Source organism: Nymphaea colorata, chromosome 9 (genome assembly GCF_008831285.2).
Source record: "Nymphaea colorata isolate Beijing-Zhang1983 chromosome 9, ASM883128v2, whole genome shotgun sequence".
NCBI lineage: Eukaryota > Viridiplantae > Streptophyta > Magnoliopsida > Nymphaeales > Nymphaeaceae > Nymphaea > Nymphaea colorata.
This window is the reverse complement of record NC_045146.1, coordinates 23,145,962-23,162,274: the sequence shown is the minus strand read 5'-3', so window position 1 is coordinate 23,162,274 and position 16,313 is coordinate 23,145,962. Positions and strand designations below refer to the sequence as shown.

At 39.2% G+C, this 16,313-nt stretch overlaps 1 protein-coding gene across 1 annotated transcript; it reads right to left on the bottom strand.

Moving 5' to 3' along the window:
- Positions 1-5,178: 5,178 nt before the first annotated feature.
- On the bottom strand, positions 5,179-15,296 carry LOC116260387 (homeobox protein HD1-like). The gene is made up of 6 exons (XM_031638698.2): positions 14,994-15,296; positions 14,433-14,786; positions 14,175-14,295; positions 6,296-6,483; positions 6,050-6,181; positions 5,179-5,845 (listed from the first exon to the last, which is right to left on the bottom strand). The coding sequence occupies exons 2-6, from the start codon at positions 14,730-14,732 to the stop codon at positions 5,705-5,707; spliced, it is 882 nt and encodes a 293-aa protein (XP_031494558.1). The 5' UTR covers positions 14,733-14,786; positions 14,994-15,296; the 3' UTR covers positions 5,179-5,704.
- Positions 15,297-16,313: the final 1,017 nt, after the last annotated feature.

Sequence of the window (16,313 nt, the reverse complement as noted above, 5' to 3'; positions counted from 1 at the left end):
CATTCAATTGAAAATTTGTTAACTATATATTTAGTATTTCATGAAAAAAAAAAATCTGACTCGGCCTTTAAGTTCAAGCGAATGTGTTGATCCTACCCCGATATTGGAATTGAGTGACAAGCAAGGCTCTTACTGGTGCTAAAGGAACTGGGTTTTATCTTTATCATTAACACAGTTACCACTTAAACCATGTTTGGATAGAAGGGATGATAAAGATATTATAAAGACAAAAGGAGAGAAAATGAAAAAGGAAAGAGTGGCATTTACACTAATTAGGAAAAGAAAATGAAAATATAGAGGGCAGACTTGTCATTTTAAGTATGTTTATTCCTTTCCCTTTCATTTTTTTTTTCTTTTTTAAGCTATTGAGGCACACGATTTCTTTTCTTATCTAGTGTCTCACATCTTTTCTTTCCGGTTCAAACACAATAAAATCCAACCCTTTCCTTTCTTTTTCTTCCATCCAAAAATGATGCCAACATTTTTGCAGTGCAGTTAGGCAAATAATTTGTTCTCTTAAACTCACAAAATTACATTATCAATTTTGTTAAAATGTTTTATTTTTCTGCTTATGAAAACGTACAGTAGAAGCCATTTTGTTTGTTGTTTGTACATTTGAGGTCAACACCGCAAACGCTGCTTTTGAAATCTGGAAGCCACTGGCGTTCGCAGAAGAGTGTGTCGCCTGTGATGCCATGAGGAGGTGGTGTTGATGGGATTCGAACCCTTGACTTCTTCTCATAACGTGTGAAGCCCCGGTTTTGAGCATTTTCCTTTTTTCTCCTTTTGTGTTGCACACCGGTTCATTACTCTTCTGTGCACAAAGTTTGGTATACAATAAATACCTTCTAAGACTTCCACAACAATCAAAATAAAGATCTCCTCCACGTTAGAAACACTTTATCTTTATTTACGTTTCAAGGTAGCTAACGTTTATAATTTTTTCTTTTTAGTGATTGTAATTTAAGGTTTCAGAGTTGGGGAGTGTTTGGATGGTAAAATTGGTTTTACTTCCAAAACGTCAAACATCATTTTAGGTGATACAAAAAATGAGCTTTTCAAAATGGAACACGTTATTCAAAAAAAAAATTTTGATCTTATTATTTTTCTTTTTTACATCCTTCTTGATTCTTGATGTACAAGTTTTTCAAGATGAATGAGCCTAAACATAAAAAGTAGCTTTTTTTAACTGATTAAAAGTTAATTTAAAAAAAAAAAACTAGTTTTTATAATACCAGTTTTTTAGTGACATCCAAACACTATCTTAACCTTCTCAAATTGGAGAAACTTAATATTGTGTTTGGCTTGTTTCTATTTTATAAACTTGCCTCAAACTTAAGGTATATGAGGGTAAATTTATGAAACACTATGTGACGACAGCATTTGACAAATTTTCCTTAGTTCACATAATAATAGTAATAATATATTGTTATTGTTGCTAAACAAACTCCTAGAGTTCAATAATAGTCGTAAGAGTAAAAAACTTTTGTATATGTTCACGTACCCTTTTCGTCTGATAAGTAATAACAACAATAATAAAAATAATAGCAGTAGTGGTAATAATAATAATTATGATCTTTGAAAGATTACAAAACATGCCCAACTTACAATGGTATAACTTTAGTCGCCAAAGCGTGTCTATAGGAACCAGTCTTTGATGAACTGACTTTCTCCTCGGAATTATTTTCTTTCTCTTCTTTTCTTCTCCTTTTTAAATCTTTTATCATCCTTTTCATTTTTCTTGTTCTTCTTCTTTTTTTCTAATGTATTGTGTGTCAGCCCACGTAGGCGATTTTGCTTAGTGCTTTTGACTACCAAGGATATAATAAAAGTATATTTAAACTTGAATTCTTTAGTTAAGTAGCTATTTTATTTGTAAGGGCTAAATAAAATATTTAAGCCCAGGCATGCTTTTGTCACAACTCCGAAAGTTGAGTAGGTCTCCATAAAATGTTCAATTACATTTGAATTGTTTATTTTCCAATCAAAGGAAAAATGATAGCGGATGTAGAATTCAATTAGGATTTCTCTTCTTATATGAAAGGACAAGCTTTTATGAACGGGTTTGTTCACCGGATCAAGACGACAAAATGTCTGTTCCAACAGATTATCAGTTCAAAAAGAGAAAGATAAACTCTCATGCTTCAATAATTACAGACAAATGCTTAATTTAGTAGTTCTCAACTTTAGCGACTTAATCGTCATGAAATGCCCATCAAGGAATTGAAAACTGAAATCGAATCAATCCCTTACTTGTACAGCCATTCGAGACAACTCGATCAGATCAGTAACCCCAAGATTAAACTTCAAATTTCACAACCAAATCAAATTCATACAACCAAAAACGCAACGAGAATCTTTCTCTCCGTAACTTTTCACAGAACTATTTCAATTTTCCACAGAAGAAGGAACACAAGCCCTAAATTTTCTTGAGCGCGGCCGGCGGTGAAGCTCCTGGGTACACCTCTTTTTCGATGGAAAACAAAGCACGACCACTTGGGTGTCCTGCCCACAAGGCCAACCTTTCGACTCGACAAGAATCTCTTATCTTGAGAACCGAATTGAAAGCAGAGACGATAAAAAGAAGGCAGAGAAACCATCGCTTGATGTTTGATGCCTTTTCGTGGACAAGAAAAAGTGTGGAGGAATTCCTTCCCTTGTGTTCACTCAAATTGGGCTTTGGCGAAAGGTAGAGATGAGCATGGGTGTGATGCCCGACGGCCATGTGACGAGGGAATCCATTGATGGACGTATTTTTCAGGCTGGTGGCTCGCCAGTGCGGGGATTCCAGATCCGACGGCCGACGCTTACCGATCGCTCTCAGCAGAATCAAATTTTAGACGTGGATTGCCCCCACCAAGTCGACAGTAAATACAAAGAAGAAGGAACAAGAAAACAAGAGGCAATTAAGGAGTGTGTCGATCGGCAGGGAGTGGGAAATAGCTAAGCAGGAGGAATTTGGGGAGCTGTGGGTCCAACGGAAACTTCCAAGAAACCTCTACCAGACCAGAGGAAAGGAAAACGGAAACGGAGGCTGTGGTCGTAGTTCTCCGGCCTTCGATTTTTTTGATCATTTGGTGCCGCGGATGCGATATAAATGCCCGTCTTCTTGTTCCTCCCCTTGTTTGTTTCTTCAGTTGGGTGTTTGATTGCTTCATATTTGAAATACATGGACATCATACTTTTGCTATTCATAGATAAAATCTATGATTCATCAAACTAATGATCTTAACACTTAAAATCTATATGTTACTTTTTTACATTGAAAAATATTAGATTTAAGATCAGCAGAAGGAGGGTCATACTCATATATGTGGAGGCAATGTATCCTTTTTGGTACCATCGTGTTGTGCCTTAAATACCAACATGTGAGTGCATATAATACACATATGCAGTCAGAGAACAGGTAAATCTAGCAATTAAAGGCGGGCAATATTTGCCGAATCTGTGCAGGTAAACTTGTCCGGAAAAGTCTGGTAAAATTTTGAGCCTCATAAATTTGGGAGTCCCCACCATGTGCCACATAAATAAAACCAACTAACAGAGGGATATGAGATCGCATTCGGAAAGAGATATGGCAAATGACTAGATCTGCTTTCTTTTTTTCCTTTGAAAATGGAAAATGATGATGTGTTTGTGCGGCCGGTCAATAAATTAAATGATCGAGTGACGGAGACGGCTGCCGCTTTGGAAGGGCCAAGGAACCTTGTAGGAAAGAAAGGAAGAAAACTATTCATAACCTTATGATTAGTTCATTGATATTTCATACATACAAAAGCTTTAATTAATGAGTTCTACAATTTTAATTCTCTTCTCATCAAACAAGTCACTTTTAATTTTGGAATAAAATTCTATACTACCTAACGCAAAGAAACATCACAAGTGAAATTTTTATTATAATTTTAGTATGAAGTTTGAAGTGGAATTTTGCCTCTTGAATCAACATTCCAAGACATGAAATCCAAGTATGTAATCTTTTTTTTTTCCTACTTTGTGTTAAAACATGAGGTAGTACGGCCAAAATTCATGGCTTCCCTCACGCGCACGGATCACAATGTTCTCATTAACAATTGCGGCACGAGACAGTGGGGGCGTGGCCGAGGTGCAGTGCCCAAGGGTGTGAAGGCTCTGACTCGCAGGGGGGAGTTCACATTTACAAGGAGCTTAGGAGACAGGTGTTCGGAACATGGGTGGCTTTTCTTTAATGTTTTCAATTTGCTGCTGAAGCTGTTGACGCCTGCAACTTCTGACAATTAATCGTCATTTTTAACTTAGTCATTTGACGGAAAAAAATTAATCGATATGAAAGCCTTTAAGTCCATTTCGTCATTAACAAGTAACCGGACCTTAGAGGACCATGATCCAAGCCTTAGCCTTCGCACGAATAATTGAAGTTTCCCGCGGTTGGTCGTGGACAAGGACGCAAACACGAATATTTTATTTTAAGTAACTTCGTGCCGCAGGATCAGTTATATATATATATATATATATATATATATGACGTTGCTGCCTGCTGCTTATAAAGTATGTCTGTTAGCTAATAAGGAAGGTAAATTAATTTATATATGAAGAAGGGAATTCATAGAATAGTCGTGCTTATATCTGCCGGCACTGAGTTGCATCAAGCAATCTTCGCGTGGCTTATTTTTATTTCGGGTAGTGGAAACTTTTCAGTCTCAGCTTTGACAAATTTAAATGCTGAAGATCTTGCCTTTCTCTCTCACTATTTTGGGAAAATGATCATTTTAAGGCCCCAAATTTTAGTTATAACACCACAATTCAGACTCATGTTCCGAGTCCCCTTTTCTGGGCCCGACATGGATCAACACCCTCCGCTCACCGGTGGGTCCTTGCTTTGGATGAAAGCACAACTAAGCCAAGCAAAGATGTGCTGTTTTCTTCTTTCTTTTACGAGAGTCAATGAACACTTTCCCCATTGACAGACAAGGATCTTCCTACTAATTCCTCTACACCCACCATCCAAATCAAGAAAGAAGTGATAAAATTGCTCAATCTTGTTCATTTGAATTTGGGAAGACCCATTAACTTCTCTCTCTAGCAGATTGTTGCTTACCGGACTACAAATTTTACGCAGAACAAGTAAAAGAACTGCAGACGCAGAAGCTACCTAAACAGGTAGAAAAGGAAAAAAACAATAGAAGAGAGACAAAGAACCAGTTGAAAGTAAAACAAGATACACATCTAAGTTATGGCAAGTAGCACAACATCTTTGAGCTTGTGTACCATCACTAATATGGCGTGCTTGGCAACAGGCAGCAAAGAAATAAGAAGTTCCCAAGTTGAAACTCAAGGTGTTATATATATTGCACCATGGAGAAAGGGAGGATCTTTCTCAAATATGATACATCTTTGTTATATTAAAATATGCGCTAGATCTGACAGGTTCACGACATCAATTACATGCCACAGTGGTTGATCCTTTCAAGTTGCACAATCCGCTTGCTGCCATATAGTTGAAGCTACACATATCTTTGGTTCACATAATTGGAGGTTAGTTACCTCCTCAGCTGTTCAGAATGTTAATGTCTTGTATGACAAGGAGCAAGCTATCATACACCAGTCCTCGCAGAATCAGTAGTAACATTCTGTGACTTGGATATGTGCAAGACCCAATGCTTTCTTTTATCTAATTTTCTCCTGCCATTAACAGACTGCCTAAGAGATCAAGTTGGACAGCCCCAACCTACCTCTTACGCTTGGATTTCAACGATGACATAGATTGCGAGTTGCTGTGCCAGTTACGCTTCCTCTGGTTGATAAACCAGTTGTTAATCTGCTTCAACTGCAGCCCAGTTTCTTCTACTAGCTTCGCCTTGTCATCCTCCTGCAATCAGTAACCTCTTCATGCATAATTTAACCAAAGACATGTATTTTTGACATAAAAACATGCCATGAAAAAGTGTCATAATCTTGTAGAAAACAGTAAAAAAATACTATATATATATATGCATATACACACACACACACACACATACACACACTCTAGTAATCAGCATGATTGTTATGGACTTAAAAGGCGTCAACTCACGGTTGGATAAGGCCATTTGGAGTGCTGCTGCCACCACTGCTTCAGCACTGATGTTGTATCGCCAGGCAATTTTCCTGCTCTTCTCTTCCTCATTATCTCTTCTCTAATATCTTCAATTCTTGATTTAAAGCCCTGAAGAAACCGAAAGTTTATGCTTGTGAACAGCTAGCAATAGAATGCAACAAAGAAAGATATAGCTAATGTGTCTAAAAGGCCACAAAAATACTAACAAGTAACGAGCATTACCTCTTTCAGTTCTACTTTCAACTCTTGTCTAACTCTCTCCATCAAGGTCCTTTCGGATTCTGTTGGAAGAAGTGGACCAAATCCCATCAGGTCTTGTCCATCTGCACCAGCATCGAGAGCATAGTCTAGCTGCATGTCGTCTTCATCATCTGACATTGTTGCTCCAGTCCCTTCCCCGAGTGTAACTCCTGCAGGAAATGGTGCAATGGCTTTAAGTGGAAGTTCAGTAAACACATATTCTTATCGACATTAAGATCTTTGCAAGACACAGAAGCCAGTAACAGGTAAGAGGAGGCAGGCAGGCAGGCAGCTGTTTTTGGTAGAGATGCATTTTTTATATCCCCTCACAGTACGCCATTAAATTTGTGCACCCCGGAACATATTTCTCAATGTTTTACTGTCACGGTGAACATGAAACACCAAGAAGAGAAGTAGATTTTACCACAATCTAAACATTAAAAAACAAATACGTGCTGATCTAGCTTATCACTTGTGAGTAAGCGAAGTACTAGAGAAAAAATTAAGTATTCATACACCAAGAGCATAATATATGAAAGGTGCTCAAGAGGGTTTGGGGGTGGGGGGGGGGGTGTTGGTGGTGAGATGTAAATTATCTTGTTTATTTAAAACACTTGTCTGTATCATCCAACATTTATAAGATAACCTGACTTGTTTTCTAAAGATTTAGAGAAAATATAGGTATAAATTGAGAGATTAGGTGGCTTGTTTTCGGGCTTCAGGTAACGTTATTCTTTCGTAAGTACCTCAGCAATGTCATAGGTTTTCTTTTTTATTTCATATAGTTCTCAAGCAAAGGTTGAGGACGTGTGTGATAAACAAGAAAAATGCAACGGTTATACTGCTGATAGAAGGATTATTTGTGGAATAGATAAGAGACTGTGCAGTTGGCTCTATGGACGTTTGTCTCAATTACAGTTTGTCTTAATCACCAATAAGGGGTAGCAGTGAACAAATTTTGAACTAATTATAGTTCTTTCTATTTATATAGTTTGTTGCAGTTTTGTCAGAATCGGTGGCCTGAATTGGCTGATTGGAATCAAGTCAGGCCAATTGAAGTGTGCCGAATATTATTTAACTATTTTGCAACATTTTAAGATTTTCCATTTTAATTGATATATGCATTTAGTTTTTTTAAAACAAATTTCAATATTTGTTGCCTACTCGCAAAGAATTTAGCTGAATCCAATGGGCTGATTCTTAAATTATTCAGCAGCTTCGCCCATTGGATTCTTACACCAATTTACGCAGCACTAGTTTTTTGTATCTTAAAGTCAATTTGTACATATTTTTTAATGGTCCTGTCAGAAAGCAAGGACTGCTCAATCACAGCGGATCGCTGCATACACGTGCCCCATAATTCTTGGTAGTATTTGAAAATTTTCCATGTCCTGAGTTTCTTAAAATTTCCAAATGCTTGGAAATAGATGGAAATTAGACAATACCATGAAATTAAGCAAGTGTCCAACGAAAAATTTTCATCACTATCTAGAGCTACTGCATAATTCATATGTTTAAGAATAAAAAATAGCAACGTTATCCTTCAAAATGTAGTTCCACCACTTCTTTTATCGGAAGCAATTAGACAGGAATTTTGCCAGCCAGAATCACGAATTTGAGTGAACATACATTCCCATTGTTTTTTGTTTTTTTAACATCATTTCGATCGTGTAGCTAATTAAACATAAAGTGACAATTTTTAGTCCTCAACATTGACTTTAACATGTAGAAACTGCCTTTATTATGGCACAGGTTCCAATATTATCAACTAAAATGGGTTTGATCTAAGCTTCATTTTATTCCAACTGGCTTCCACTAGATGCTCCTTAAACATGGTCTACCTTCGAAAGAAATCCTCCATGTTGGTGACCAGGGTTTGTACAGTAGCAGCTGCTAAATGCTCTTAGTCGTGGTGCTTAATAGCAGCAGAAGCCACATTCGTAGTAATGATGGGTATGCATGCCCTTCCCTTCTAATACAGTGGGTTGAATTCACAGCCACACCAAATGAAGGTCCTTGGGCACTAAATTCAGAACCTGCAACCTCAACCAGTCTCCCCCATCTGCTTCCTCGATGGTCCCATGGCAGTCAATTTTTCCAGCTCTGCCATAATTTCACATACACAGAAAGAGAGAGTGTGCGTATGAGAGTAAGAGAGAGAGAATCAGAGAGAGAGAGAGAGAGTTTCTGGTATCCTGGGGGACCAAACAGGCTGTTTTTATGTCACAAGACAAATTCTGGTTGTCTTATTGTCAGCAGAATCTCTTATCTTTCTCTCCCTATATCTATCCATCTATCTATCTATCTATCTAAGCATTAGATTGCAATTTAAAGGTGAGATAAGATGGTGCTGCTTGGAAACTGCACGCAGTGTACCACGAGGCTGGTTAATTTTTTTACCAATATCTTGCCTTCATAGATGCATAGAAAAGCTGTGCAGCTGAGGACCACTCAGGCAGACACCAGTCCAATATATTTCCTGGGCTGCATTCAAGTGCTCTGAGTTAGGAACGTCGGACATAAGCGAGGTTGGGGAAAACGGCACAGATGGACCACGCACCAAATTCCTCGTTTCAGCATTATGATCCACCATGTGCCATTCAATGGAAAGTATGAGCCATATTTATTGCACCACTCTCTCTCTCTCTCTCTCTGACGAAGATAGAGAACTTTCACCAGGTGAGGAACAAGTTAGATGCTCTTCAACCAAAGAAGGTTTTATCCGTTTGAGCTCCATCGATATCACTATAAAACATGGTACATGGATAGTCTTTGTATGTATACTCGCATTTCTTCCCCAGGGGAAAAGTAAAAAGAAGAAGACTCCCTAGGGGAGTGCACGTAAGCAAAGTCACCTCCATGCAAAATCCAGTCCTGCGTTCCAAGACCAGCGTGCCTTCATTCACTTAACTCTTTGTAGGATCAGATTCAACTAAAACCCGTCCCCCCACCACGTGAAGGTCTCTTTTGGCAAAATATCAGCCTACTTCTTGTCACCACTTTTGGAGCTACTGTTATCGGTGTCAAGCTCATAGACTATATGTCAGCTAGCAGCTTCCTCAAACAAATTAGAAAGTAATCGTCCAAGAGTCTTCTTTGGGCTCCAAAGATATAGTTAAGGCCTCCATAGAATCTCACGATATTAACCCGCCACACGACTCCATAGCTGAGGAATTGCAGTGGCTCTAGCAGATCACAATTTGTACCAAGAAAGAGTTGTTCAACTTCGACTGCGACTCGTCCAATCACGGAAGTCCCATATTAACGTAGTTATCAGAAACGCTGTTAGTGGTGCGGATGCATGCCTCGCCTGAAACCTGCAGCTTCGGAAGCGTTGCCCCAGCCGTGTCAGGAAAAATCCATTTCCTCAGGTAATGAGTTTCCCAAATGGAAGGAAATCGCTCATGAAGATATGACAACAGCCGCTTCCTGAGCATGGAAAACACGCTTCATATTCGACTCTTTAACTCTTTCTTGGGCTTGATTAATCTTTTCGTTTATAATTTATAAATATAATTTATGGCGAACTTTATATCCTTTATGCTTATAATTTTTCTTTAAAATTATTTTCTTCTTGATACTAATGTAATTTACAAAATTATCGAAATTTGTCTATATTTGAATTTACGAAATAAAGAACTAAAAGGTAAAAGAACTACAACGTCTTCCATATCGCTTCCCTTTCATTTCCTACATAATCCAGACTACACATCCTTTTCCACTTCCACTTTCCAAGTCACTTCATTTCTCGATCATGTTTCACTGTGACCCATTAAAGTGACAGTAGCAAAAGGGAAACTTCAGAGGCATTCCCTACCGAAAAATTGACATCTGAAGAGCAATTACACCCGTCATCAATTCTCCTTGATCATTAATGATCGTTGTAAGGACTTTTGAAACATGAGTCGAGTTCTATCAATCATAATACTAGAATATGCATAGTCAATGTTCAAGGGTACACAAACCCATGCATTTTTCGTCATAGCAGTCACAATCCACTAAGTTTAGGTTATGGAACCCTCGTCCAAGATCTAATCTCGAGATGTGACAACTCACACGTTCACATGAATCAATAAAAAGTGAATACATTTCCCTAGAGAATCTAAAAACCTTCACTAGCTGACACGTCGGGAGAGCTCTAGCATGTGCAAAGAAATGGTACCATCACAACCATGGCAACATTAAAACTTTCACACACTAAAACATTAACTATGCAAAGTGCAGTAGATGGGAAGTGGAGTTCCTATAAGATGTCATGTTTAAGCAACAAGTTAGCAACCAACATCTAGAATCATAAAAACAACTATGTAAATATTCAGAGGTTATTAATGTTGGCATCGTTGAGTTTCTTCTTCAACTCTTGGAGTCAACTTCCAAACCCTAGGATCAGTGGTATTTTCATCTACAGTGTTCGCTATGAGTATATTCTTTTCACAAATATAATTGGCCACTTGCCTGTGAGAATGAAACCAACAAGTTCAAGATCTGGACAAATCTGCGGATAGAAGGTCGACCAAGTACTGGTGGGATGGGGTTATTTGAAGTCATGAGGCTTTCTTGATATCAATTCCCGGTTATCCGTTTTGATGGGGAGAATGGGATTTCACTACTACACAAGGCAAGGAATTGAGAGATGGATTCCTTCATACAGTGAACTCTCACCCATTTGGAAAGATAAACTTACAAATCAGTTCGAGTCATGTCAGAGTCTCAGACCACACTGATGGTTCATTAGTCTAACTAACTAGGGTTACTAATATAATTGGAATCGAACCTATAGCAAGGAGATCCCAACTATATCAAGAATTGGAAAGCCGCAATTTTTTAAAAAAAAAAACCATATGTTCTATTACGGAAGTATGATTTAGGGTCCGATTATAGGAAGACAGCAGTAAGTCCAGAGATCATACTTCACATGTGCATATTCTAGGTGCTCAAATTCCTTTTCATTCTTATATGTAACAAAAGCAGTACTTCAAAAAGCAGGAACTGAATTCCCGGGCAAATTCTCACTCCCTCTTAGATCAGTGCCATATTCCATGCGGTAAGATTCTAGATCCACACAAGCATTTTTATTCGTAACTATTATGGAGGCAAGCTGTCCTAAAAAGACTATCTACAGAAGTATTTTATATGTACCTTGTCTTCTGAGTGGCATGGCATATATTCCACCTATCTCACTCCACTGTTACTGCATAGCCGAGTACATATGGATGCTACAGAAAGCTACTGATTTTCATGATTATGTTTCTTTGCATTTAGTACATGTTCCTTTATAGAGTTAATCAAAATGTCACGCACCTACCACTGTCTAGCTAAATGATTGCTTCTGAACTCGTATGTTCTTACTGGTTCTGCTCGATATTGGCACCTTTCTTGACATGACAACGTAGAGATAGGACCTTTATAAGTTCTTTGATTCTTGACCTTCAACTGTGAGACCTTCTAGGCAGATAGATGGCAGGGCTTCTGTTGGCTTGACAATGTTACTTGCTGGTATTCCTTGCATATGTTTGTTTCCAAACAAAAAAGTTCAAATTGGAATGCCAAAATCATGACAAGGTGTGTCAAGTGCGTGAAAACCAGACGTAGTGTGCACAATCCCCACAATAACGAAACGTTCGTTCTCGAGTATTGACTATAAAGTGAACAGTAACAACCTTCAGCGCCAATTAACCTCTTTCACTTTACTAGTTTTCATTCAAGGGTTATTTTCACAAATTGCACATACTTTTATTTTGGTTATTTTTTTCAATTTTTTTGGGCATGCCCTCTCTCTCTCTCTCTCTTTTCTTATATCTATCTATCTATCTATATATATATATATATTTATATATTTATATATCAGCCGATCTTTTCCCTCATTTAACACATGAATTATTGCCTAGGTAACATAGCCGTCCACTGTCTAGTTGATCGCAACTCTAGCATATCACAGGATAGTGTCCAAAGAATATTTTATGGTCATCAAAAGAGGTCAAAAAGTACTCGAAGCTAAACGACGATGTTAGCTATCAGAAGGAAATGAATATGTATCCCTCAACGTACGTTAAAAAGTATCTGAAGCTTTTTCTCCTTGGCAAAGGAAACTGACATCTTGCAGATATTGACAGAAACTAAACAACTAAAACGTTAAGAACAAGCAGTATAGGTTCCCTAGCTCCTTAGAGATCTAGAGGTATTCTGCCAACAAAATCTGAATCCTTAGCTTGCAAGATTTATTGAATTGCTAATGATCCTCATGTTACTCCGCTGGGTTTCTTCTTCACTGGCTAACTACTTCAGTACCTTATCCATTACACTTGAGAATTTTCCCCCCCTTTCTTGTAGGCCTTGTGCGGTCGATGGTCTTCACTTGCATGAAGTTGGTATATATATCTCGTAATTCGATCAAACATAAGAATCCAATATATTTTTCATACATAGGGAAACAGTAAGTTCCAAATGTGTTTTCCAATCTTTGTCTTCTCACAGAAAGGGGACATGCAGCAGGACTAAAGTAGTGGGGTAAAAACAAATCTTTACTTGGAGTTTAATGCTTTACCCAAAGGTATGAAACCCCTTTTCTGGCTTTCTACTTTGTTGTTTCAGACTGTACGAACGCACATGAATATGCAGAACATACCAAAACACGGGTTTGGTATTGATCCTCTTCCGTCTCTCTAGCAAGCTTGTATAATGCACAAAATAGAGCATCCATGGCTACCGCTTCTACGACTGATATCCCATGTGCTCTCTCTCTCTCTCTCTCTCTCTCTTCTGTTACAGATATGCATGTATCTATGTATCTGTATACCTAACTGTGTTATGTACCTCATACGTTGTAGACATCAATAATTATTAAGAAGTACGTTCTCATAATGGTACCACGCTAGGGTTTCACTTCCAACGAACCAATCGAGGAGTCTCATAGTCGAAGGTGCCAAAGGTTTTTGACACACTTCCATAATGCCGTAGCACGTTTCTCCATCACTATGACAAAGTAAAGTTTTTGTGCCGCTGCTCCTCTATAGTAACTTGGGCAATTTGCTCTTTTGTGTTTTCTGTAGCTTCTCAATGGGAAAGAGAAGGATAAGAAAAGAAAAAAATGCATAAACCTCTTTGCGACTGTATCCTGAAGGTAAAACAAAGTCAAGATTCAAGAGTCCAAAACTACTGCTCTTGTGCACCACCCTACTTCTTCTTCTTCTTTCTTTTTAGTTATTTCTCCCCTTTTGTCCAAATTATGGACCCAACTCAGGTATCAAACTCGAGCATTTAATTCCTCTAGTTAGGAGGGAGTTCTGGTGGTAGTTACTCGCACATACAGTGCGATGCGTAGATAGAAAGCAGGAGCAGATTTACCAAACACAATAAAAGTACTGCTATTATCGACCATATCACAAAAGAATAACAAATAGAAATCATGGTGGGCGTCTTTGGATTGCACCCTTCCATATCTGACACACGAGAATGTCATCCAAGAAATCAAGAAAATCTGGTGGGGTTAGAGTAATCAATTTTCCTGTAGTCCTCATACCTAACAATTCTAAGTACTTAAAAAAAATGGTGAAGGGCCCAATCCCACCCACCTTTTTCTTCTAGCAGGAGGTTTGGAGTAGAAGCAAAAAATGGATGTTGCTGTAAGGTTCTGCCCGTGCGCGACTATGATACCACCTATGATCCTTTTGGCTTTCTTCCGTTGTAGATTATAGGAGTTCTGTTTCCATTTTTTTTTAAAAAAAAAATCTGAACAAAAAATATGACAGGGAACAAAAGATACTGAAGTCCAAAGGTAAAGGGAAGAGAAAACAGCTTTACTGCCATGCTGATCTCATCTCTGTAGAGCTATCAAAGCAACAAACGTTTTTCTTTTTTGTACCTGTGAGTGCTTGAAGGGATTGCTCAATCTCTCTACATGCTTGGACGGCCGCAACAGCGTGGATTCGTACGTGTTGTTGGAGCTGCTCTTTGAAAGAGTATAACACCAAGAAGTACTGAGCCTATATGATGACACCGAAAAAGAGAAGGATCTCAAAAATTCGGGAACTAAAGAAGCAAAAGAAAAATTAAAGAGAGTGCTTCAGTGAGAGAAATGATGTTTATTTCATTTTGGGGTGCGTTGGAGGTAAACATGTACCAAGAAATGATCAAGCTCTTGTTTGTCTTGTGGGGAGAGGAATTGACTGTTGGAGCGGATGGAAGCGTAGTTGTGGAAGAGATGGTGGGAGTTGGAGAGCTGAGAGTCGATGAGGGGGAGTTGGTCGATGGGTGTGGCGACTCTGAGGCAGGCGACATGTGCTTCGAGCAGCTGCTCGTAGAGGGGGTTCCCTACAATCTCCGCCTTGAGCAGCTGCTGTTGGTGCTGCTCCTGCGGCATCTCCTCTCCCCCATACCTTCCACTCATCAACGCCATCCCAAGAGCTTGCTCCTGTTGCATTTTCACGCCTCTCTCTCTCTCTCTAGATACACCCTCTTCTGAACTGGAGAGAGCCTTTACGATGGCTCCAGAAGGATGATGGTATTGAGTCCCACGCCAAGGGAGTTATGAGAAAAAGAGGGGTGGGAGAGAGAGAGAGAGAGAGAGAGAGAGAGAGAGAGGGAGATGGAAAAAAAGTATGAGTGAGGACCACAACAAAAGGAAGGATTTAATAGAAAATTTCTTTTGGTGTGGTTTTTTTGGGGAGTGGAAAATGCTTACAAAAGATGCGGTTTTCTCGTTAATGGTGTGCTCCTTTCATTTCATGGGGATGGGGATCAGGGAAGAGAGGGAGAGGGAAAGAGAGGCTTGCTTTTGTATGGTTTGGCAGAGAAGGAGTAACAGAGCGCCAGCCTCTGCTCTGTGTGTACGTACAAGGAAATATATATGTACAATAAAAAACAAAAAGAAAAAGAAAGCGGAGGAAGATTTGAAGAATTAAATCTGGAGGGATGGCGTGGTGGTATCTCTGGCTCCCTTTTCTCTGACCTGTTGCCTGGAAGCCGGGATTTTGATGTTATTTGTTGGGTTCAACAAAGAAACAGCTGACTGAAGCACAAAACAACAGAAAGAAATAGAGGGAGGTCTGTCTTTCCTTTTAAAAAAACATATATATATATATATATTTCTTTTATCGCAGAGGAAGGAGAGAAAGGTCAGCAGCAGCAGGGAAGAGACAGGAGTTGTGATTGGAGGGAAATACCGGATGCATTGATCCTCATCATTACTGATTACTCCCCTCTCTCTCCCTCTATGTCCGATTTAACCATGGTTAAGCAAACCAAAGAGCCGGTTGGAGATTCGGAGAATAATGTTCCGGTGGGTCGGGTGCGCTTTTATGCTTTTTCTGAGAATGCCGGAGTTTACAAGATTATCCCCACAAAGGGTCCAAATCAAAAGGTTTCTAAAAGAATGATCAGACAGCGTAGTATGGGCATGGCACAAGCACCCACACCACATCCCCTTCTCTTATTAGTAGTGGACTTGATTTGATCAGTTTTAGCGATTGCAAGTTAAGAATTTTGATCTTAAGACAACCCAACACCCTCACGGTAAAACCGGCCTCGGTCGCCCTCCTCTCATCCCGAGGTGCCTTCTTTCTGCATGGTCGCCGATACCATCAAAAATCATTCCCTACCATGCCACATGATCCATCCATAGTTAAAAATAAAAAATAAGAAAAAGGAAAATTAGACTGCATAGGTGAGAGGATGTACGTAGGCGTGACATGGACATGGGTGATGACGTGTCGCGCAAGGCAACCGGGTAAGATGTAAGGACAGCTGGAGCTTTGTCGTTTGTGGAGGAGAGATGCCCCCGCCGTCAGATGGTCCCCCCACCCCCCTTTCCCTTTTTACCATTCTCTCCTCGCATCGACGGGCGTCGACTTTTCTACCTCCCCTTTTTCTTTTATTTTTTAACTTTCATTAAAATTTAGATCATGTTTCATCCGAAAACGTCGACGGTGTACTGACGGCGTTTGTCGGTGACCGTTACCGGCCGTTTTGGTTGGTGGCGACTCTTCCCATGCATGTGAATGCG

Bases quoted from the DNA above. Each gene is read 5' to 3' on its own strand.
- LOC116260387 (XM_031638698.2), bottom strand. From the start codon at position 14,732: ATGCAACAGGAGCAAGCTCTTGGGATGGCGTTGATGAGTGGAAGGTAT. The intron at 6,182-6,295 runs GTAATGCTCGTT...CGGTTTCTTCAG, and splicing joins TGAAAGTAGAACTGAAAGAG to GGCTTTAAATCAAGAATTGA. The intron at 5,846-6,049 runs GTGAGTTGACGC...TACTGATTGCAG, and splicing joins CCAAATGGCCTTATCCAACC to GAGGATGACAAGGCGAAGCT.